This window comes from Pan paniscus, chromosome 7 (assembly GCF_029289425.2).
Source record: "Pan paniscus chromosome 7, NHGRI_mPanPan1-v2.0_pri, whole genome shotgun sequence".
Taxonomy (NCBI): Eukaryota; Metazoa; Chordata; class Mammalia; order Primates; family Hominidae; genus Pan; species Pan paniscus.
Window position 1 is genome coordinate 108185080 of NC_073256.2, and position 23713 is coordinate 108208792.

Sequence of the window (23713 nt, forward strand, 5' to 3'; positions counted from 1 at the left end):
ATAATTTGTTTCCCATTTTTTGTGATTATGAACAAAGCTGTGATATACATTCACAGGGAGGTTTTTAAGTGGAAAAAATTTTCAAATGTTGGATAAAGACCTAGGAATGTGATTGCTAGATAAGAATGTACCAAAATGTCTTCCAAAGTGGCTAAATTATTTTGCTTTTCTACCAGTAATGAATGTTTCCATTGCTCCACTTTCTAGCCAAAAATTTGTATTATCAGTTTTTTTCAGGTTTTGTATCTCATTACTGTTTAAATTTTCAATTCCCTAATGACCATATGGAACATCTCAAATGCTTGTTTGTCATCTGCATGTCTTCTTTGGTAAAGTGTCTGTTTAGATCTTTTGCTGATTTTTAGTTGGCTTTTGTTTTCTTACTGTTGAGTTTTAAGAGTTCTTTGTATATTATGGATATGAGTCCTTATTCAGATATGGGTTTCGCAAATATTTTCTCCCAGACTGTGGCTTGTCTTTCATTCTCTTAACAGTTTCCCCTCCTCACAGAGCAAAAGTTTTTCATTTCAATGAAGTCCAATTTATTAATTTTTCTTTTATGATGTTATATCCAAAAGCTCATCATTCAAATCACGGTCACTTAGATTTTCTCCTAATTTTTAATTTTAAATGTATGTCTAATATCCATTTGAAGTTAATTTTCGCTATCTCAAAGGTGTTAGGTCTGTGTCTAGATTAAATTTTCATACATGGATATCCAGTGATTTATGCACTATTTGTTGAAAAGATGATCTATCCTTTCTTCATTGAAGTGCCTTTTCTCCTTTGTCAACAATCAGTTGACTATACTAGTGTGGGTATACTTCTGGACTCTAAATTCTGATCAGTTTATTTATGCATGTATTGTTTTACAATACAACACTGGTTAAATTACTGTAGCTTTACAGTAAATCTTGCAATTGGGAAGTGTCTGTCCTCAAACTTTATTCTTCCTCTTCATTATTGTGTTTCCTATTCTAGGTCTTTTTTGGAATCAATTTTTAAACACCACAGAGTACTTTCCTGGGGTTTTGGTTGAGGTAACATTGAATCAATAGATTAAGTTGGGAAGGATTGACATCTTAATGATATTGAGTTTCCAACCCATGGACGTAGAATATCTCCTTATTTACTTACTTAGATCCTATTTAATTTCTTTCATCAGAGTTTGTAGTTTTCTGCATTTAGAACCTTTACAATTTTGTTGGATCTACACCAAACTATTTTTCAGCTTCGATTATAAATGGTATTGTTTTAAATTTCTAATTCCAATTGCTTATTGCTGAAATAAGTAAAGCAATTGACTTTTGTATATTAACCTTGTATCGTATGACTTTGGTATATTTGCTTTTTAACTCTAGGGTTTTTGTTTTGTGTTTTGCTAATTTGGGAGATTTTCTACATTGATAATTATGTCATCGTGAAGAAATAAAATTTTGTTTCTACCTTCCCAATCTATATAATATATATCCTTTATTTCTGCTTCTTGTCTTAGCAGCAGGTAGGACTTCCTATATATTATTCAATAAGATTGGTGAAAAAGGATACTTCCTAGGATTTCTTCTCAATCTTAAGGAAAAAAACATCTGCTTTCCCACCATTAAGTATGATGTCAGCTATAGATTTTTTTGTAGTTTTTTTTTTATCAAGTTGGAGAAGTTTTTTTCTATTCCCAGTTTGCTGAGAGTTATTAATGGGTGTATGATTTTTCAAATGCATTTTCTTCATCAGTTGATATAATATGATTTTTTCCTATTTAGCCTGTTGATTTTGTGGATTACATTGATTGATTCTTAAGTATCAATTCAGCCTTCCATACCTGAATTAAATTCCACTTGATCTTGGTGTGTAATTTTTAAGCATTGTTGGATTTGATTTGCTAATATTTTGTTGAGAATTTTTGCATTTATGTTCATTAGCTATATTGCTCTGTTGTTTTCCTTTTTGTAACGTTTTTATTTGGTTTTGGTATTAGGCTAATGCTAGCTTCATAGAATGAATTAGGGAGTGTTATTTATGCTTCAGTTTTCTGAAAAAGATTATGGAGAATCGCTATCATTTGTTGCTTACATGCTTGGTAGAATTTACCAGTGAAACCATTTGGTCTGTGCTTTATTTTTTGTAAGGTTATTAATAACTGATTATTTAATATATATCAACCTACGGAGATTAACTATTTCTCCTTGGCAGTTTTGTGTCTTTCAATGAATTGATCCATTTCAGGTAAATTATGAAATTATGGACATAGAGTTGTTCATAGTACTACTTTATTATCCTTTCAATGTTTGTGGGAACAACAATGATTAACTCTTCCTTCATTTTTGATATTGATAATGTATGTTTTCTCTCATTTTTCTTGCTTAGGCTGATTAGAGGTTTATCAAGTCTATCAATCTTTTCAATCATATTTTAGTTCTGTTTATTTTCTCCATAGTTTTCCTATTTTGAATTTCATTGATTTCTGCCCTAATTTTTATTATTTATTTTCTTCTGCTTATTTTGAATTAAATTATTTTTCTCTATTTAGTGTCCTAAAGTTGAAGCTCAGATATTGATTTTGGATCTTTCTTCTTTTAACATTTCTTGCGGAGCAATTCTGCTCACAATTAATTTGTTCAGTTTTATTTGTTTGAGAAGGACTTTATTTCACCATTACCTTTGAAGAGATTATCTAGATTGTGATGTTTTCTTTCAATACTTTAAATATTTCACTGCATATTCTTACTGCTTGCATTGTTTCTGACAAGAAGTCCACTGTAACTGCAATTCTTCTCCTTAGCCCTCTATAGCAGAGATGCTTGTTGTTTTCTTCTCGTTCTGTCTACATTTCCTCTTTGTCTTTGGTATGTTGCAGTTTGAATCTGATATATTGAGGTATGAGTTTGGTTTTGGGTGAGGGGAGATTGATCCTCTTTGGTACTCTCTGAGCTTCCTGGATCAGTGGTTTGGTTTCTGTCATGAATTTTGTCTTGGCCATTATTATTTGAAATATTTCTTTTGCCCTGTACTCTCTTTCTTCTTCTGGTATTCCAATTACATGTAACACTTTTTGAAATTTCCCAGAGTTCTTGGATTTTTTTTAATTCTCTTTTTGCTATGCATTGTTGTTTCAGAAAGTCAGTGTTTTAAAAGCATAATAATTTTAAATGCTCACAAAAACTAGATTAAAATTGTCACAGGGGAGGAGAAATACCGACATTTCTATTGACCTATCCTCAAGTTCTTTCATTCTTTCTTCAGCTGTGTCAAGTCCACTGATAAGCCCAACAGAGGTATTCTTCATTTCTGTAACAGTTTTTATTTATTTCTAGTATTTTTTTCATTCTTTGTTAGAATTTTTATCCGTCTGTTTACATTACCCATCTCTCCTTCCATATTGTTTACTTTTTTCCAGTAGAGCCATATTAATCATAGTTATTTTAAATTTCTTGTTTCATAATTGTATGATTTGTGTCGTATCTGAATCTGGTTCTAATGCATGTTTTGTCTCTTCAGACTGTGCTTTTCCTTGCATTTTAGCATGATTTGTGAATTTTTGTGTGTGTGAAAGCCTGGCATGATGTATCAGGTAATGGGAACTGAGATAAATAGGCCTCTAGTATGAGGATTTATGTCAATCTCACTAGGATGGGCTGTGTTTAATGTTTGCTCTAGTGGTAGGGCCAGAAGCTTCAAATTCCTTTTGTGTCTTTTTGTTTTTTCTGTTGACTCTGAGTTTCCCTAAGTATTCCCCCTCAAAAGGACTAAGTCTGGCAGCTCTTTCAGCTGCCATTCACCAATATCATACAGGAGTCCTTCTGTGGTGGTAAGGAGTGGGGAAGCAGACTTGATCTCTAAACTTATGATTAAATCTGAGTCTTTTTGTGGGCGTGTGTGCCTGGGCTGACACCTTTGCAGGTGTTTCTTAGCTGTCCATGCTCTTAGTTGAGGAAGAAAGGTTAGTATAAACTACGGTGAGAAAAATGCCCGTCCTCTCAGGTGGGACAGGGCTCTGGTAAAGTCTTTGACCTGGAGAGTAGATCTTTTTTTAGGGAGAACATTTGGGGTATATTTCTTGATAACTCTTCCCCTTCCCCTGCCAGAGCCACAAAGGAATCTTTCTTACCTCCTCACTGTGAGAAACTGGTGAAGTTTCTGGAGGTAAAACCCACCAAAGTATGGAGGTTCCCCAAAGGCTGCACCCCCAGCAGTTTCTCCCTCTCATGCTCATCCACAATCAGCCTCCAGCAATTCATCAAAACTACCATTAAAGGGTCCCTCTCAGTTTATGGCTACAGTAGCTTCTGTTCCAAATAAGCAGGTCTTAGCTGTGATTCTCTGCTTTTACCTGTCTTTCCAGATTTGGGGTAGCAGTTTACCCTGACTTCAGTTGTCCAATGAGTCGAAGAAAAGTCATTGAATTTCAGGTTTTTCAGCTTTTTGTTGTTTTAAGGACAGAAATGATGACATCTAAGGCTTAATGTTGGAGCTAAAATCAGAAGAGGTATTTTATTTTCATTTATATATTGTTAGTAAGTTGTTTTAAAACAAATATATGACATGAAAAGGTCAGAATAGGAGTAATTAAATTCAGTAATAATTTCTATGAGTTCATTTGGTTCTAAGGATTCCATTATTATTATTGAACATGATGTTTTCATTTTGATAAACTACAATATTTAAAGTGTTCAAAAATGCTAAAGTAATACATAAGTGAAAAACCAGTGTTTTGAGAGCATAATCATTTTAAATGCTCACAAAAACAGGATTAAAATTGCTGTGGGGGAGGGGCAATACTCAGATCAGAGCTCTAGTTGTTGTCATGTTTGTGGATGCAGCTTGAAGGAGACATTAAATTACTGTTTAAATAGTCTTTTTTTTTTTTTAAAGAAGCACTAGTTTTAAGATTTACAAACCTGATTACCTAAAAAAAAATGTCTGTCATTAAACATACCTTAAATACCCATTTTCTATGTGTACTCAATAAATATTTTTCAAGGAAGAGTAGAAAATGGAAATTAAAAACACATAAATGATCTTCACTTAGCAAGAGTGAACTAGTAAATCCATATCTACCATTGTTGAACTCTTACTATGTGCTAGGTGCTGTGTTAAGTGTTTTCTATATAGCCTTTCTCTTAATCCTCTCAATAGCCAGGCATTTACGAAATCTGAAACTTAAAGGAATTAGTTGGTACTTCCAGCATTCTTTCTAGACCCTTTTCTTCCTTGTTGTAGGCATTCTCCCTGGGAGAACTCACTCACTTCTAAGTCAATTACTTGGTATTGGTAACTCCCAAGCATACACCTCAAGCCCCCATCACCCATTGACTTTTCTAGACCCCTGTGATTCTACTACTGTGCACTAGATGCCTCTACTTACTCCACAGGTACCCCCAATCTCAACATATCCAGAAGAACACTCTTGGCTCACTCCATGCTTTTGCTCAGTGTTCTTTCTAGCAATGAATGGTGATACCATCCATTGCTCAGTTTGGAAAGCAAGTCTTATCCACAGTAAGGTTTCCAAAATATGACTGTGGCTCCTGAGCACTCTTGGGGTAAATTAAAATCTCTTTATCACAATTTTGATGGTTTCTCATATTTCCTCTTCATATCTAACTCTGACTCCTCCTTCTATCCTCCAAATATATACCCTTTGGCTGAGTATAGTGATTTTTCTTTTCAGTTTCCAACCCAAGTCTTTTCTTGCCTCCTAGCCTTGTCATTTGCATTCCCTCTGCCTGGAGTACTCTTTCTCTTTAAAGATCTTCCTTCACTAATCCCTATTTTTCATCTGTGTCTCATCACAAGTGCCACTTCTTCTGGGAAACCTTCCCTATCCCTTTATAGCTAGACTTTTTTTTTTCTTTTTTCAAAATGCTCTCACATCGCCCTGTGTCTCGTAGAATCCCCCTTATTATATCATACCATTTACTATGTCATAATTATAAGATCCATAAAAGCTTGTCTACCTACGTTCTTAATACAAAACACAGTTTTTTGGCACACACTAGGACCTTGATAAACATTTGATGAAAGAGTGGATAAAGTGCCCTACTAGCAAATGGCAAAACGTGTTAAAAACTCAAGATTTTTTTATCCAAGACTGTGGTCTAAGCAACTGCACTCTGCTGCCTCCATCTCAAAAAATTATTGGAATTTGGAACATAAGGCCAGGATAATTTTTAAGTAAAGCAGAGGAGGGCCAACTATTTTCAGGATAAACTTGGACAAAGCATGTAATTCCAATTGAAAAAGCTGAAAAACCTGTACCCTTTGGTGGTAAAAGTTCAAATTGATTACCATAGGAAATCAGACCTCACAAGATTTGGCTATTCTGTGAGCCAAACCAGTATAAATCAAAGGTTAACTCTGTTGTTCCATTTCAAAAGAAAATATCAATAGGAAAGTTGAAGTTTGAATAAAATGTTTCTAATACAAATTTATAATTGCTTTATAAATACAGAATCATACTACAAGGGAATATTTTTCCCTTTCCTTTAAAAAATGTAATACTTTTGTTTAACATTAAGGCTCTAGTCTACAACTCTTCAAAAGTAACTCTTTGCAATTGCTTATTTAAAAGTGTGGCCACCTAAAGTGAAGTCTTTCAGGAATACTGCATGTGGTCACAACAGGTTTTCAAAGCATACTTTCCACCCTTCAAGCCAAGACTATAAGCTAATGCTTCCTTTTTCTTTTTATATATTTTTTCTAATAAGAGGGTTTTTTCCTAAATAAAAGGCTTTTAGCCCCAGAGAATCATCAGAGCCCTTATTAATCGATGCTTTTATTTGATAGAATGAACATTATTATTTGAAATCACTTACTTATCATAATTATAAAGCAGTATTACAGGGGCCCACCCTATCCACAGGGTGCACAGGCAACCCGAGCGCAGTAATAGCCTGTTTCCACTCACCTGAGAAATATTAACCATTCACCAAGGAAAACATATTCCATCATCAATGTATACGTATTACATTCACTACATATCATAGTGTTGGAGATGGAAATAGCAGGTCGATTTCTGTTTTTTCTTTTTTCTTTATTTTTTTTTTAAATAGTACAAGAAAAGGTCTTTCTTTTTCGCTCTTTAACCTCAGTCTGATTTGTGTCCAGTTTTTCAACCTGGCAATATATTTTTCGTCAAAGCAAGGAGATACACAGTAGAAATACCACACTTTGCCTTGTCTAGCATATCCATCAGGTTACATGGGGCTAAGTTTAAAATAGTCATATGAGGCATAAAACTACCTCATTCAAAAACAGAAACACAAAATTAGGAAATTGATGAGCCTGGGGATTGAACTTCATTTTGCAATGGGTTGTTATGTCACCTGAATCGCTAAGTTGGCTTGGCCCAGGAGGACCCAGAAGATCGGGTCCCTAGATCTGTGCTTGATTCAGATCTGGATTTATTCTACCTCTAAGGCTGTGTCTGCCCAGTTAAATGTTAGCAAAAATTAACTGGAAAATTAGATTATTGTGCCTTTTGTGTTAAAAAGCAAAATGAAATACAATTTAAAACCTTCCAGGACTATTTATACTTATATTTTTTGCAAATAATGATTTTTTAAAAAATGTCGTAGTCTGTAAGTCCTTATCTGAAAAAAATAAGTAATTCTATGATTAGGCTTATTTTATCCTTTATAATAAAAATTCAAATTTCTTGTCTACCCACCCCTCCATGCCCTCTGTGAGATTCTAATTCGCTTGTGGGGCCTAGGAATCTGCATTTCAGCAGTGCTCCAGGCAATGTGTGGGCCATATTTTGGGGAAACAAAATGTTCTAGATGAATCTAGAGGAGCTCATTCTATTAAATCAAACATTCTTCTACTCAAAGACAAATTCCACTTTGTTCAGTATAGAGTTGTTGGTAGAAGTACATTATAGGAGTTTCGTGACCCTGGACAAATTCCATCCTCCTTAAACCTCAGTTTTCTCATTGTAGATGGAAGGGATCTTACTATCTTTTACAGTTATTTGGCAGCTTATCTGAGATAACTGAAAAACTAGCTCCCTGCACAGAGAGAAAGATGCTTCCCTCTCTTTTCTCGTCCATTCGTTTCTCTAGGTTTGCTGCTGCTGCATTTTGTACAAATCTTTTGCCTGTTATTAATGTGTTTCTTCCATCTCTGCTGATCTAGATTTTACCTGTTGTCCAAAGTCAGGGGTGAATGCTACTAAAACCCCTCAGGCCCTCAAATGGAAAGAATCTTTTGTTACCCAAACTCCCATACAGTTAAAATACCTCTGTCTCTTATTGCATTAACCGTATTCTACTGTATAAAATACTTATAATGTCTGTATATATTATCTCTTTTATGATCTCTTTTATTATATGTTATCTCTCTGATTGGGTTTCACCTTTGTGCCCTACAGTAAGTAAAATGTCTTTGGCTTTAAAGGTACTCACTGATTTAAAGGGCATAGGAATGGACATAGTTTGTTAGACTATAATAACAACTCTGATATACATTTATTAAACACACCATATTTATCCTGCAATCTGCTAGGTCCTATATGTGTTTGGTACCATGAAGGTAAAACATCTAAATAATTGACTCTGTGTTGAGCTCTTTATTTGGTTATGTGGACATCTTTCTTGTATGGCCTGTTAAATGGTTCATTAAATGTTAAATGTTTGTCATGTGAATAAATGAACCAAAAAATACCTAGAACCTTGTAGACTTATATTTTATTAGAGTGTACACATCTGTGTTCTATGTCATATAAAGATATATTAAATTATTTTTCTTTTTAACACCTTCAGCTGTTCTTTCTTTTTGAGTACACGTGTGTACATGAACAAGCGTTTGGGTGAAGTTTTATAAAGCAAAAACAGAACAATGTACAAAATTAAAATAATTTGTGTCTCTTTGTTCTTGCCATTTCAGATGATGGAAAATTATCCTTTGAAGAATTCAAAGCATATTTTGCAGATGGTGTTCTCAGTGGAGAAGAATTACACGAGCTTTTCCATACCATTGATACACATAATACTAAGTAAGAAACTTTTTTATCACTGGATTCCACAAGTGAGGCACAGAGAGCGTGAATGCATTCATGTCCAGGAAGAAGAAAGGGAGGAACAATATAGAGGGTATATTTTGCCATGTTTGCCTATGCTTAATTCTGAGATACCTCTTTTGTAATTAAAATTGCTCTGAAAAATTGACTTTGAATCAGAAAATAATGATCTTTTGTAGAAAGCTCCCCTGAAGTGTTTTTAGATTGTTCCCACTTTGCAGAATGTAAAACAAAGTATAAATTATAAATAAATATAGTTCTGCCATTAATTTAAAAAGTAGAATTTTGCCTTGTTATTTAGGCTTAATCTCAATTTGCTTTGTTTAAAAATTATTCTTAGGCCATTCTTACGTTAACACAGTGAAAAGGAAGAATTGTAGCAGTTATCTGGACAATTCAGGTGTGCTGAATTCCAAATCACTGTTACCTGAGGACATAATTATCTCTGGAGAGCCAATGTATATGGTGATCCATTCTTTTACTTATTTTGCCTATATAGATCTCTCTTTTGTATTAGCATAACATTTCTGAAGTTTCTATTTATATTCTCACTATGCTTAAAAATATAAAATAATGAGGACTTTAGGGTATAGAGCAATAGAAATATGCTGCTTGTTTTGGGCAATTGAACCAAATCAGATTATTTGTGACAGTCACAGTTACAAAACGCTTATATGAAAAACCACCATTTCAACCATGTCTTCAGACCTATCAGTGTGTCCATTGCTTGAAAAATCATTATATTTCCTTAGGCAAAGTGTTGAGATGGCTCCAGGCAGTGAGCCAAGATGCCAAGAAAATGCTCTTGGGCTACATCTATAAACAGACATTTTTTTGAAGCTAACTATTAAGAAAAATTAAAAGATTAAATTCACTTTACTCAAGCAGTTGAATATTTTTTAAACAACCAATTTAGAACTTTCTTGACTTCATTGGGGTTTCAAATTCTTCATCAAACAGCTTAAGTATTTTGTTGACAGAAACAGTATTCATGGGTAACTATACTCAACAATAACTCTAGCATATCAAGTCCATAGTAGGTATTGGTGGTACAACATGGAACCAGCTTACGGTTTTATGGAGAAATAGACCAATCAGCTGATCGTATCAATATAATTCATAAATGCTGTAATTGAGCTATGTACAGGACACTTTTGGACCATAAGTCCCAAAAGGGAGGAAATTTTAGCCCAATTTTTTAGGCTCGGGGAATATTTACAGGATCTGAGTCATTATGAGAGATTACAAATTCCTTAGGTAAAGAAAGGGGTGGGGAGAAGAATATTCTAATCAGAGGGAGAAGCATGAGAAAAGTCCTGGAAGAAGAAGGTGAAGAGCAGCAACAAGTAGTTTCTTACTACTAAAGTATCAGCTGGAAGGCTGAGAGTGAAAGATGAATCTGGAGAGGAAAGAAAGGACCAGACAAGATGGAATTTGCATTCTGTGTTTGCAAAAGTGCTTCAACTTTATTCTGAAGGCCAGGGAAAACTATTAAGGAAATTGAGCCAGGCTGCAACGTCTTTATAGGTAATTGTGGATCTACTTAAGGACAGGCTTAAAGGGGTAATAGTTGACTCCTTAAATCGCTACTGGGGAAGAATGTTTATTCGTGAAAGAAAGAAAGCCATGTTGCACTTTACTGGGATATGATGCTTTAAAGAATAAAAGAGCAGAGGCTCCCCTTGCGGCTTAGGTGTTGGACGTTGAGATGCTAATGCTTTGTTATGTATGCTGATTATTTCTTCCTCGTTACAAATAGTATTGAAGTTTAAACAACATTTGGGTTTGGAATATTTATTGAAAGCCATAATAGTTCCAGAATTGGGTGTTATGAAGATTTTTAATATGTTACATTTAATTTATATTAATATTAATATTTATTCATACTAACGAAAAATAAAGTTTTCAATAGATCTTGTTAGCCTGTTTTGCTATTTTATTTATATAGTTATTAATTTGGATTACTTGGCATAGCTTTAAGACTACTAAATGTTAAAGAAGTATATGTAATGATTTATACAGTAAGTCTAAAGGAATAATTATTACTACCAGTTTCTCTCATATGCATTAGTAACAAGTGTTTTCTGATCATAATGATGTTCAACTTTAATTTGGAGCTAAAGTGTATATTAGGTAGAGACTTCTGAATTATATTCATGAAATTCCTTTTTTTCTTAAGAAGGGATATCAGTGTCAGTCTTTGATCTTTTACTGAGATTAATTCAAATGTTGGCACAGAAATTTTGGAGCTATATTCGAAGCAACTGATAACTTTTATCTTTGCATGATCCAAGTTTTAATTATTTTAACAAATGCACTATATATGCCAATTATTTTCTCCTTCCAGTCACCTTCTAAGAAGATAAGTTTTCCTCCAAATCCTGCCTCTGTTCATATGCCTGACCACTCTAATTTAATCAAGAGTACAGCCTGGCCTGAAGGAGTCAGTCATACATAACCTGGACCAAAACAGTCAGACTCACTGTCTCACACTGTTTATGGTAGGCTGTGAGAGTCAGAGTCTATGAACATTTGCTGCTGAGGCCCCTGTGGCTACCCAGCTCCTGCCTTTCCTTATGTCTGGAGTTGTGACTTCACTTTGGAGTCCATTAAATTGGTGTCTCCCTAATACACTGCATTTTCTTGAACTTGTTTAAGGTTCTGTTCCTTGTGAAAGAATGTTCTGAGACAGTGTTACCCAATCACAGTCCTGCCATCTCTAAAAATTCAAGTCTTTTTGCTACAAATATTATATTCGCCACGCTTGAGGAGTGACTTATCCACTTTGAGAATATTTGGAAAGAAAGAAGGAAAATAATAAGAACATATCTGGCTACTTAATTTTTTTCCTTTTATCTCATGAAAATACTCTTAAAATATTATGCTTGATTATGAAAAGCAAATATTGTTCAGAAGCATAATTAGAGCTTGTGTCTATAGTGCAGTATAATTATTTTAAATGTCAAAATTAAGTACATTATTCCTCATAAAATTACATTTAAAAAGCATCATGTAAACTTATGGACTTTAAAAGGTCATGTTTTATAAGTTACTTTTAAATGAACAAATGATAAATATAGAGTAGTGTAATTATTTTAAAAAAAGTCTTAAGAAAACAAAAATATATTGCCCTCTTCACACAAATTTAGATAGCAGTCATAATTCCCAAATCTAACTCTACTGGTTTTTCTCTTTTGTTTTAGTCACTTATTTCTTTAATCTTTCATTTTAAGAAATCAATATGTTCATTTGAGAAATTTCCTTAAGAGTAGTTCACTGCAGTTTTTTTTTTTTCTTTTGTATGCCCTGGAATTACTTGGATCTTTTCAGTCAGGTTTTCTCTCAGGAATGCAAATAAATCCCAGAAAAACAAACCCCAAATACATTTAACCTCAAAATAACTATGCAAAGATTTCTGCAAAGATTTTTGTATATGAATATTACCAAGGTTGGAGATATTTCAGGTCTTAATCATAGAGAATGTTTTTAGTGCATTTCAAAACCAAACTACCTGTATCAACCACATGTCCTTATATGCTAAGGAAAGTGTCTAGCAGTTGTAATCACCTTTCAAGCCTGCCCAGGCACAAGCTTAAGCTCAATGCTCAGTATAATCTCACTCTAATGAGAATTCCATGAATCATCCTACTTGTTTGTTGCTGTATTAGAATCCTTGTATAGTGACTGTTTGCCAGAATTCCTAATCTATATATCCTGAAGATTTCATTCAGAGCAGCAACTTTAGAAGTGAAAAGAACCCTGAGTAAAAGTAAGAGAAATTTGAAGGCATGGGAAACCCAGCTTTCCATCACCTTTTAAATTATTAAATTGATAGATATTTTTCATTATGTTCAGACATTTGGAAAGTTTTCCTGAGTTTTTCTTGCATATAGTAATTGATTGAGTGTAGAACAAAAGACCAGCTTCTTTCTGTTGATGGTACTTGGGATATTTTGCGTGGCAAAGGAGAAGAAAGTCAAATATGTTTTTGTCATCAGGGCAAAGTATTGCTGAAAACTTTGATTTTTCTCAAGCTTTAAGAGAAGTGCATACAATTTAATATTCTGAAGTAACCTGAAGGATATCATGTCCACCTTATAAAACTTTCATAATTTCCCAGATTTTTGTCAAGCCTCATTTTAACTGTATTATTTCTGGGCCAAATATGCTTAATCTTTCATTTTCTTTTAAAAAATTGTTAATCTCTCAATCATTGTAGTGAGCCTTATTGCACCCTTTCCAGACTCATTAAAGATGTTTTAAACTCACGTTTTTCTCAACTTTTATAAAGTTACTCTTCAGAAAAGATACTTAGAGCCCTTAAAATTTGTTTGTAAAAGAAACTAACCTAGCAAAAACTAAATCTATAGCTTGGTAGCTTACAAATTGGAACCATCACACCAGTTAAAGAGCAAGAATAAATACAGGAAAGATCATTAAGAGGAGACTTCCATGGTTCCTCAAAAGTGTTCTTATTCATCAGAAAGTTAGTCTGTCTACATTTTGCAGTTAGCTATAGGAAACTAGGATGAATTTAGCATAAATCCTTGTGATGTTAATTATAGTAGAGAAAGGGGAGAGATCCCCTGGAGACCAAAACCAATTTTCCCAGCACACTGCACTTTGGAGTTCCAGATTGTTAGGGTACATCAAATGGTAGACCAGATGGACGTTTCACTTCTGTGTCAGAGAGTGAACGTACAGAAAAGCATCCCAGGGCCCTCAGATGGGAGTCTGTGGCTAGAGATAGATGACTGATATCTTCTGATCAAGTGTTCTTTGTTCCAAGCTAAAACAATTTTTTGGGTGCTGAGCACTGGGATTTCAACCCAGTACTTGTTAAATCACTGAAGCACACCAGAGTGACAAAAATATCACCACCTACTAAAAGAGCATAGTCCATCTTGAGCTAGCTCTGAAAGTTTAAAAAGCTCTTTTTTAAACCAAACTGAAATCTGTCTCTCTTAACTTCTACTTGGTTCTGCTCTGTAGGGCCATTCAGAATATGAATATTTTATGACAAGTCTTTCTAATATTTGAAGACAGTTTTCATGCGCCAATGAGATAAAGTCCCATAATAATTGGAAAGTAATGATTTCAAAGGTTTTGTTTCAGATGGCAGAATTTTGCTCCTTTGGAAACAGAAAAAGTGCTTCACCTTGTATTTGTGCATGCAGATACATTCTAAAGCTTGATGAGTTAGGTGATGAAGCCCCTTTCTTTCTTGAGTTATCTTTTACTCTGCTTAAGTGGACATATGCTGTGGGCAGTAGAAAAAGAAGGAAGGGTCAGTGCTCATGGAATAGGCAGTAAGTTGGTCCAAAGAGCATGGAGCACAATCTGCATGACATTGCAACTACAAAGCTTATTGCAATTCCAATAGTGGACAAGAGAGATCTCCTGCTTAACATAGCTTATACCATCTTCAACTAAGCTGAAGTCTTGGAAAGCAGTACCAAGACTTAAGTTCCTGGAGAATAGAGCAGGCCACAGTCCCAGGTGCTCAGCTAAGCAAGTGTGGTATGACTGAGAGATACACAGGAAGGAACAAGAAAAGAGAGAGAGATGGTGTGGCTATATATCAAGAGAACAAAGTAAAGATCAAAGTCCAGAGTACATCAGACTAACATGCAATGAACAAACCGGGCTTGCCAGGCTTGGGTTTCAGCAATACAAATTTGGCCAAGGAGCCATGGCAGAACTGTGCTCCAGGTATTCAGACAAGCCCTGAACTGGCCATCAGTAAACTAGCATAGAACACAGAGTCCAGTTAGAACTTCTTTCTATCCATGAACCGAGGCTTGGCTGTGGAAACTAGGCGGTGGGCTGATCTTTGTCCAGGCTTTAAGTAGCTTTCTTGGCATAAGCAGATACAGGCCAGCAGATGTATGCTTTTTTTGAGAGAGAGGCATGATTTTCAGAATACTTTGCATGCCAGATGAGGGATGGAGTCAGAGGAACCACAAAGCTGTGGAGAGAATAACATACTTTTGACAGATTTTTCTCAACTCCTCTTAGGCCCTACTTGAGAGAAGTCACAGCAGGGCAAATGATTTTGTAGTAGGCAAGAATTATCAGATGTGAGTGACAGAAACAAATTAAGCTGACTTAAGGAAATAATTGTCTGGCTCACATGTCTTATAGGTCCAGAGATAGATTTCATGTGTGCTGGAGGTAGCTACTCAAATGGTGTTGCTGAAAAATCTGTCTCCCATCATCTCTCACCTCTTCTTTTGATGGTGTTAGCTGTTCTCTTGGGAGGGCCCTCTCACTGAGAGGCCAAGATGGTTACTAGAAGCTCAAGGTTCATATTGCCACTGGCTTAGCAAATACTCAGAGAAACTGCTTTTATTTCCCAATAACTCTCAGCAATTCCTGGTTTTGAATTATGATAGCCTGGCTTAGATCTCATGCATATCCCTGGACAAATCAGCATTTTCAAGAAAACATAATGCAAAATAGAACCAGGATGCTGTTTCAGAATAAAGGTGAATAGATGCCAGGCAGGCAAAACTTGAGTCCCCCGCAGATCAAATAACTGCTTATTCAGCCTCAAGGACTTCTCTTTACCCTCTCATATTTTAGAGGAAGATAATCTCCTTCCCCAAGAGGGCAAGGGGCATGAAGTTTAAACTCCAGAGAGTTCTTACTAATTGTGGGATCAATCAGGAAAATCTGCAGCTATCTATAATGGGAAACACTGAAGTCAGGGAGAATTCTGTTGTCAGACTTCCTGGTCCCACTGAGCTGCCCAGGGTTCTATCCCCTGACACCCTCGCCCTTCCTGACCATCTGATTGTTTCCATTCCCAGGAGTCCTGCTTTCCCATTCTCTTCCTAGTACAGCCATGCCTCTGATGCCCTTCTTTTCTCCTAATGGTCTTGACAGCTCTTTGTATCTTCAGCAACTTCCAAAACTTAGATTTTGTAACATCTGGTTTTCTTCTCCTTAGCCTTTCTCTGTAATCACCCCCTTAGTATAGATGTTCTGGGAAATTCTCACATACTGTGCTACACTTATTTCTTGAGAATTTAAAAATTATGAAGAATTATGTACAAAGCTAAGAAACACTATTTGATTATATCCTGTACAGGTGTGCCTTTTACCACATTTTTAGAGGCTGAAAATTGAAGTCTTACACTTTTACCAGGACTCACTCTAAACCATTACTGGGCCTACGATTATTGATTCCATTTGGATATTAGAACTAACCTGTAGCCATCGGATTTCCTTATCATTCACTGATTTTTAGGTCTGCTTTTCACTTCAACAATTACTGAAACCCATTTACTTGCTTTAACTGAAACCCATTTACTTGCTTTGAGAATCTTTGATAAGCTCACAAAGATATGGAGAGAGAAAAAACCCAAAGTGGTTTTAAAAACTCTTCTTTCCTAGGAAGGCATTTCACTGGCATCACTACCATCTCCTTCTAAATCAGGCCACTCCACAACCTGCAGTGTGGATTGGGGCACTGCATTCTTCCCTGGAGGAAGAGTGCAGAATCAACAAGCCAAATTCTGCCTCATAATTAAAGGATTAGCAAAGTTTGGAGAATTTCTAAAGGAGAGAATGTTAAAGGGATTTTTTCAAATGACATGTAAATGGTTTATTCTTAGTTATAATTTTTTGGAAAAAGAAAAACTGGTTCTAATTTTCTCTGACAAAAATGGTAGTCAAGTCAAATTTTGTGTCAAGGCAGTTTCTATATAATTTCTAAAAATATTTAATTTCTAAAGGAAATGCTTAATTTCTAATTGAGTAGGAAAATGCATTTATGAAGTGATTATGTACCAGGCAATTAACTTGTATCATCTTATTTAATCTTTAAAACAAACAAACAAACAAAATAAGAATGTATTGTCATTCATAGCCTACAGTTAAGCAATCTGATACAAAAAGTTAAATAACTTGCCCAAAGTTACATCAATATTATGATTAAGGGTCTGGGGTTTTCCCAGGTCTGCCTGAAAACCAAACCCAAGTTCTTTCCATTGCCGTATCATCTCAATAAAATTTCATGTTTTTTGCTTTATATTTCATGTATCAGAAATCAAAATATTCCAAGGCAATTTTTAAAAATCGCTTTCAGTAATTTATCCTTGATGAAAAGATGGTTAATTCTCTCTAACAGTAGAATATATTTGATGTATACTATAGAGGTAATTGCTTTAATTGCTGCCTTTTTCTCTTCTCTTTTTATATCTATTATGTAGGGTTTTTACAGTGTGGGAGTTGCTACAATGTAGAAATGTTATTCTTCTTTTCTGTGGACATTGTTTCCACTCTTTGCACATTTTCCCTCCCTCTATCCTACCTTTATACTTAGAAATCATCATCTACTTTTAGACTTAGTTCCTGCCATCCTCCATCTCATCACTTTGCATTTGCCATATTTTCTCTATTGCTCTTCAGAGTACTCACAGAGTTTTACTGTTTCCTTTAATCGTTTGTATTAAGGGCCTTTTCAAACTTTTTCATATCTTTTTTATATTTTCTTATCTAGAGAATTATTTTTCTGGTTTTCATCTATTCCTCCCAAAAAAAAGCTTAAATTCTTTTTTATTAATTTTACTTTAAGTTCTGGGATACATGTGCAGAATGTGCAGGTTTGTTACATAGGTATACATGTGCTATGGTGGTTTGCTACATCTAGCATACATGTGTTTAAATTTTTTTTAAACTTAATTGAACTCTTTCTTTCCATCAGCCATGAAAGAGTTGCCATTAGTGAAGTAAAATCAATTACTGCTCAAAATAAAAATTGTCTACTGAGGAAGCTAGATGAATGATTTATTCACATAAATGCATTTTTTTTCTTAAGTCATCAATATCTACCAGATGGATGAAATCAATGCAGTAAAATTGTAACCCCAATCTCTCTAAAATACATGGTGCTCACTTCGTGGACAGTATTTTTCCTCCATTTCCAATGCCCCAACCAATTCTGTACATTTTTCTCAAGAATGGTCAGTTTAAGAGAACAGTTACAGTTGTTCTCCATGAATTCTTAAGATTTCAGAATTCTCAGCCAGGCGTGGTGGCTCACGCCTGTAATCCCAGTACTTTGGAAGGCTGAGGCAGGTGGATCACTTGAGATCAAGAGTTCGAGACCAGCCTGGCCAACATGGTGAAACCCCACCTCTATTAAAAATACAAAAATTAGCTAGGCATGGTGGCACATGCCTGTAATCCCAGCTACTTGGGAGGCTAAGGTATGAGAATTGTTTGAACCCGGGAGGTGGCGGTTGCAGTGAGCTGAGACTGTGCACCACTGTACTCCAGCCTAAGAGACAGAGTGAAACTGTGTCTCAAAAAAAAAAAAAAAAAAAAGATTACAGAATTTTAGAAATAAATGTAGATTACAAATAACCAAAAAGTCACTGCTTACTTTTGAAGTGCAGGTTTTTTCAAGAGCAATTTTTTAAGGAAAATATTTCCCCCACTGCTATGGTCTGAATGTATGTGTTTCTTGGAAATTTATATGTTGAAACTTAATATCCACAGTGATAGTATGAAAAGAGAGGGCCTTTGGCAAATGACTAGGTCATAAGGATTCCACCCTCATGAATGGGATGAGTGCTCTTTTATAAAAGAGCCCTGAAGGAGCTTGTGTGTCCCTTCCACTTATGTAAGGATACATAGAAAGTGCCATTGATGAGTAACAAGCCCTCATTAAACACCAAATCTGTTGGTGTCTTAATCTTCGACTTAGCCTCCAGAACTGTGAGCAATAAATTTCTGTTGCTTATAAATTACCCAGTCTGAAGTATTTGTTAGAGAAGCCCAAAATGACTAAGACACTCACAAACCAAATAATATAAACAGTACATAATTATTATAAAAAGAGTTGAAAATATAGAAAATTAGAAGAAAGAGCATAAAATATCTGAAACCTCACAATCTTGAGATAATCACCAATAGCATTTGGTTACCATAGCTTTTATGTATGCATTCTATTTTAATCATGGAAAACTCTTGCTTTTAGATTTCTTTTCCTTTTCTACCCTCTATCCTTATACTATCCCCCATAACCAATCTTTATCACCTAAATTGGTCTTGTGTATTTTTTCCATGTTTATGTAATCATATACACATCTATATGTCTCATGAAAGCTTTCCCTGACTTTCTTTTTCTTTTCTAAGAAAAAAGAGCCCGCATCGACTTTCTTTATTAGTTTAAAATTTCTATTCTGCATTCTCATTGTAACATGGACTGCTCTTTACAGCACCTATATTATTTACAATTTTATATTTATTAGGGTGTTTATTTGACTGGGATTTACTGCTAGCCTAAATTCCACGAAGGCAGAGGCCATAACTATCTTGCTTTTCATTGATTCTCAGCATAGTGTTTAGCACATATTGCAAGCTCAATAAACATTTGAGATGATAAGAGATAAATTCCTGCTTCCTCAAATCTCATGCTATGCACTTTGCCTGACTAGCCTTGCTCTTCTCCTTAACATAGTAAAGTTTTCCAGGCATTAGAGGCCACTCAATGCCATAAAAAGCAGTATTGCTATGCAGAAAGAACTCAGACTTGCCAGGCTTGGGCTTATGTCCCTCCACTATCTGTCTATGAGGAGTTTGGGTGGTCATTTCCTTTCACTGGACCACAATTTCATTGGCTTTAAAAGGGAGCCAACATAAGAACCCATTTTGCGGAATTTAGGACTAATATAAAAGTACTTGCCACAAAATAATAATAATTATTATTATTATTAAGATGTATTCACTAACCTTTCCTTTTCTTTTGGATCATTTGCTTTCTCCAAATTTCTGTAATTATAGTTTGCACCTTCAAGAGGTACCATTTAATTGCATAATATCTTCTGTTATGTTTGCTAATTGTTTCATTAGCATGTTAATCTTGTCTCCAAATACAGTTGTAAATTCCTGTGAAGCAAGGACCATTGTTCTCTACTACTTCCAGCAATTGCTGTAATACATTCAATAAGTGCTTGGTTACTTGACTGATATAGAAAAAGGATATTTTGATTTGATGTAAGAAAGGTGTGCAAAAGCACATTGCTGGTGACTTTTAGAGTCTAGACCCTGCCTGATTGATCATAGAAAGAGTAATGCCATTAACAGATCTTATCAAACACAGAAGGAGAACTGATTCCTTTTGTTTGGGAGGAGGATAAATGATAAATTTGACTTTAGACTCTCAGTTAAACTCAAGCACTTTTGAATGCTATTGCTGTATTAAAATAGTTCTCTACTCCTGTGATTTAAAGGCCGTGAAATATAATTTTGGATGTAAATGTGGATTATTTTCATATTTTAACAGACACAAAATACGTTCAAATGAGGAGTTTCTTTTTCCTAATATAATTATTGGATCTTCGTTTATATGTTAAAAAAAGTTTTCATTGCTTAAAAAGACGCTCCAACATTGCTTAAGAAGAAGCTCCTGCTACACCGAATATTATATTTTCTGATCTCTTAAAAGGTTTCTCACTGGGAAAAATAGACTAAATAGCAAAAGCTTTTAGCAGTTAACTCAAAATATAAGAAGAAGAAAACTGGGCATGAGAATCAGCTGAACGTTGTTGTTCTTGTCTCATTCACTAATGGGTTTAATAGTTTAATTTTATTTTAAGGTTCTCCTGGGAACTTATTTTTAGTCAACTTTAGATTAAAAATGGTAATTTAGAATAATTAGAAATCTACCTGTGGTGGGCCATAGGGTTTTGATCATTTACATAACTAACTTTTCCTCAATCTTCCACCATCCTCATTGCCGTCAGATTAAAATAAATTTTGACTTCAGAGTGGCACAAAGAGTTTTTATTTTGTTTGAATTGTGAATAGTTTCCAAGTGAAAATTCAGTTTGTCAGACTTGACAACTATTATTCTAGTTGAGTTTGCAGCTTCCAAAAAATTAGTCATTTGTTCCCTAATTATTCATTTATTTATTCAACAAGCATTTATTAATCTGCAATGATATCATGTGCCATGTATTATGCATAAATGAATGAATATTACTTTATTTTTATGGGATGCAGACATACTGATGGATAGAAAACTATTTTCCAAATATCTCATGGAGGCTGATGTTTTGCCAAAATGAAGGCAATGGCTCATATTTACTATGATTGAGGAGCATAAGAAGCACTCTTGTTCTTTAACATTTCTATCTCTATGCTTGTCTTTAACTCAGGATCTTTGCAATAGTTAATTGTTGATAAAATGCACTTTAACACATTTAAGTCATCATTTTTTTACAAAAATTAAACTGCCAAAAATTATTAATGGGAAATTAACGTTTAAAAAATGGTTCCAAAAAGCCAGACATGCCTGGGTAATGTGCTGATCGCAGGGAGGTCACCTGTGCTACTTTGGCCAAAGGCCAGCCACCTAAGGAAATAATATAGACGGGGCAGTAAAATCCCATTACAGTACATTTATCTGCCAGGGATAAGTTCCAAGACCCACAGTGGATGCTTAAAACTCCAAATAGAACAGAACCCTATGTATATTATGTTTTTTCCTATCTGATAACCACGAGGGCTACTAAATGACTAATGGGCAGGTATTGTATACAGTGTGGTTACCTTGGACAAAGGGATGGTTTGCATCCTGGGTGCAACTGCGAAAGGTTTCTCCACACTATTTAGAACAGTGTGCAATTTAAAATTTATGAATTGTTTATTTCTAGGATTTTCCATTTAATATTTTTGGACCACAGTTGACTGCAAGTAACTGAAACTACGAAAAGTGAAACCTTGGAGAAGGGAAAATTACTGTAATTGAAAAATGATTGATCAGGGTCCCTTCTGTGGATTCATCAAGAATCAAATAGGCACAATTACCATTTGACCTTTATTTTTAAAATACAAGTGGAAATAATAGAATTGTGTCTAGTGTCTCTGAGTCTCTTCCACTGGCTTCTCTCTCTCTCCGCCTCTTGTTGCTCTCTTGCTGTGATCCTTTTCCAAGCTTGAGCTTGACAAATCATTATGTCTGTACCAGACTTGTTTAAATTAGAATGGACTGTAAGAGGTTTCCAGTCATTGAGTTTTTGTTTTACTATTTAATCTAATTGTTTCTTTTCATTTCAACTTGTATTCTGAATTCCTAGCCCCAAATTTTTGCCCTTTATATTTTACGTTTCAAAATCTCTTTATTGTGCGTAGAGCTAATTGTGTCTATGTCCTGGTTGGCTCATAAAAATTCATAGGGATTGTGTCTTTAAAATAGAGCATAGTCAAAGAAACATATTCCAATGAAAAAATAAGGGTGTGTTTTTTTAATTAAGTTTGTTGAATGTACGAAAAATTATTATCCTTGTTGTATTTGATTGAAACTATTCACTAGGGTGAAGAAAGTACAGTAAGTCTTCACTTTACATCATTGATAGGTTCTTGGAAACTGAGACTTTAAGTGAAACAATATATAACAAAACCAATTTTACCATAGGCTAATTGATGTAAATAAGAGTTAAGTTCCTATAGCATATTTCTAGTCATAAAAGCATCATAAAACCTCTAAATAAAGACCCAAAACATTTCTAATACTAAATATTGAAATAAGTGTGAGCTATATATACATTTAAGAAAGACTAATAAAAACAAATAAGACAATTATTTACCCACTTACTCCAGTTCAGGGTTGCAGGTGGCCAGAGCCTATTCTGGCAGTTCAGGCACCAAGTAGGCACCAGCCTTGGACAGGATGCTGTCCCATCACAGGGTGCATGCACACTCACACCCACAGTCACTCAGCCTGGAACCATTCAGACAGGCCAGTAAACATAATGTGCACATCTTTGGAGGGGTAAGAGAAAATCTGAGTATCTGGAGAAAACTCACATAGACGTGGAGAGAACATACAAACTCCACACAAACAGTTGCCTCTGTGGGGTATCAATTTTTTCCCTTGTCTATGTTATAACAAAACGAAGTTGAATGAAACAACTCTATTCAACTACCTGCTATAATCTATATTTCCAAACTCATGACAGAAATCTCCCTTTCACAGTCAGACTACATAGAAAATTCTGTCCTTGATTTGTTACTTAAAGTTGCTTGCACAAGATTTCTTAACCTGGGTAAAATCAACCCCTGGAAATTTAATATAAAATTAAATATAAAATGTTATTGCATATTGCCTATTTTTATTTTGAGAGGAATAGGGAAGGGATGATTGATACATTTTATCAGGCTTTCAGTGTTCTGTGCCAAAACAGCAAAGAACCACTACTCATCTTCTCTCTTAACTTCGAAATCAAATAATTAATCAACTTTTAATAAATCATTTTATATTTATCTTGCTATAACAAAAACAGTTTAAATATCGGAAGAGGCTACCACAAAAGGCTAGTGAAGTTTCTTAGGAATTCCTGGGAAGAGGATCCAGGAGATTAGGGAGAGAGGACATGGTTAAATTTGAACTCTGAAGTCAACCCAAGTCTAACTCAATTTGTGAAGTCAGTTGTGTATTGCCTATACAAACTGAGCTTGAGCTTGCTATTCCCTTTCAATGAGGAGTTCCTGGTGTTCTCCATGTGCAAGTTATTGTACCAGCTACTAGGGATATAGTGGTGGTAAACAAGGGATTTATAGTTTAGCAGAGAAAGTAGACAAGCAATAACTTGATTAATTATGACAGGGAGATATAGTGCTTTGAGGGGAACAGGGTGTGCTAACCTTATCTTAATGGTTAGCCAGGACCTCTTAGAGAAGCCA

General features: G+C 34.9%; 1 protein-coding gene and 1 long non-coding RNA gene across 3 annotated transcripts in view; one reads left to right on the forward strand and one right to left on the reverse strand.

Annotated features, from left to right (window-relative positions):
• NECAB1 (N-terminal EF-hand calcium binding protein 1) overlaps positions 1–23713 on the forward strand; it is a 169295-nt gene that overhangs the window by 24193 nt on the left and 121389 nt on the right. Inside the window, exon 3 of one of the 2 annotated variants that reach the window (XM_003821141.7) lies at positions 8884–8992. In XM_003821141.7, coding sequence (XP_003821189.4) covers positions 8884–8992 — 109 coding nt within the window. Of the gene's footprint in view, positions 1–8883; positions 9090–23713 lie in introns of both variants that reach the window. The other variant, XM_057303049.2, reaches the window with a different exon arrangement.
• Positions 1–23713, reverse strand: part of LOC134730991 (uncharacterized) — a 53882-nt gene that overhangs the window by 9858 nt on the left and 20311 nt on the right. The gene's annotated exons all lie outside the window — the stretch shown is intronic.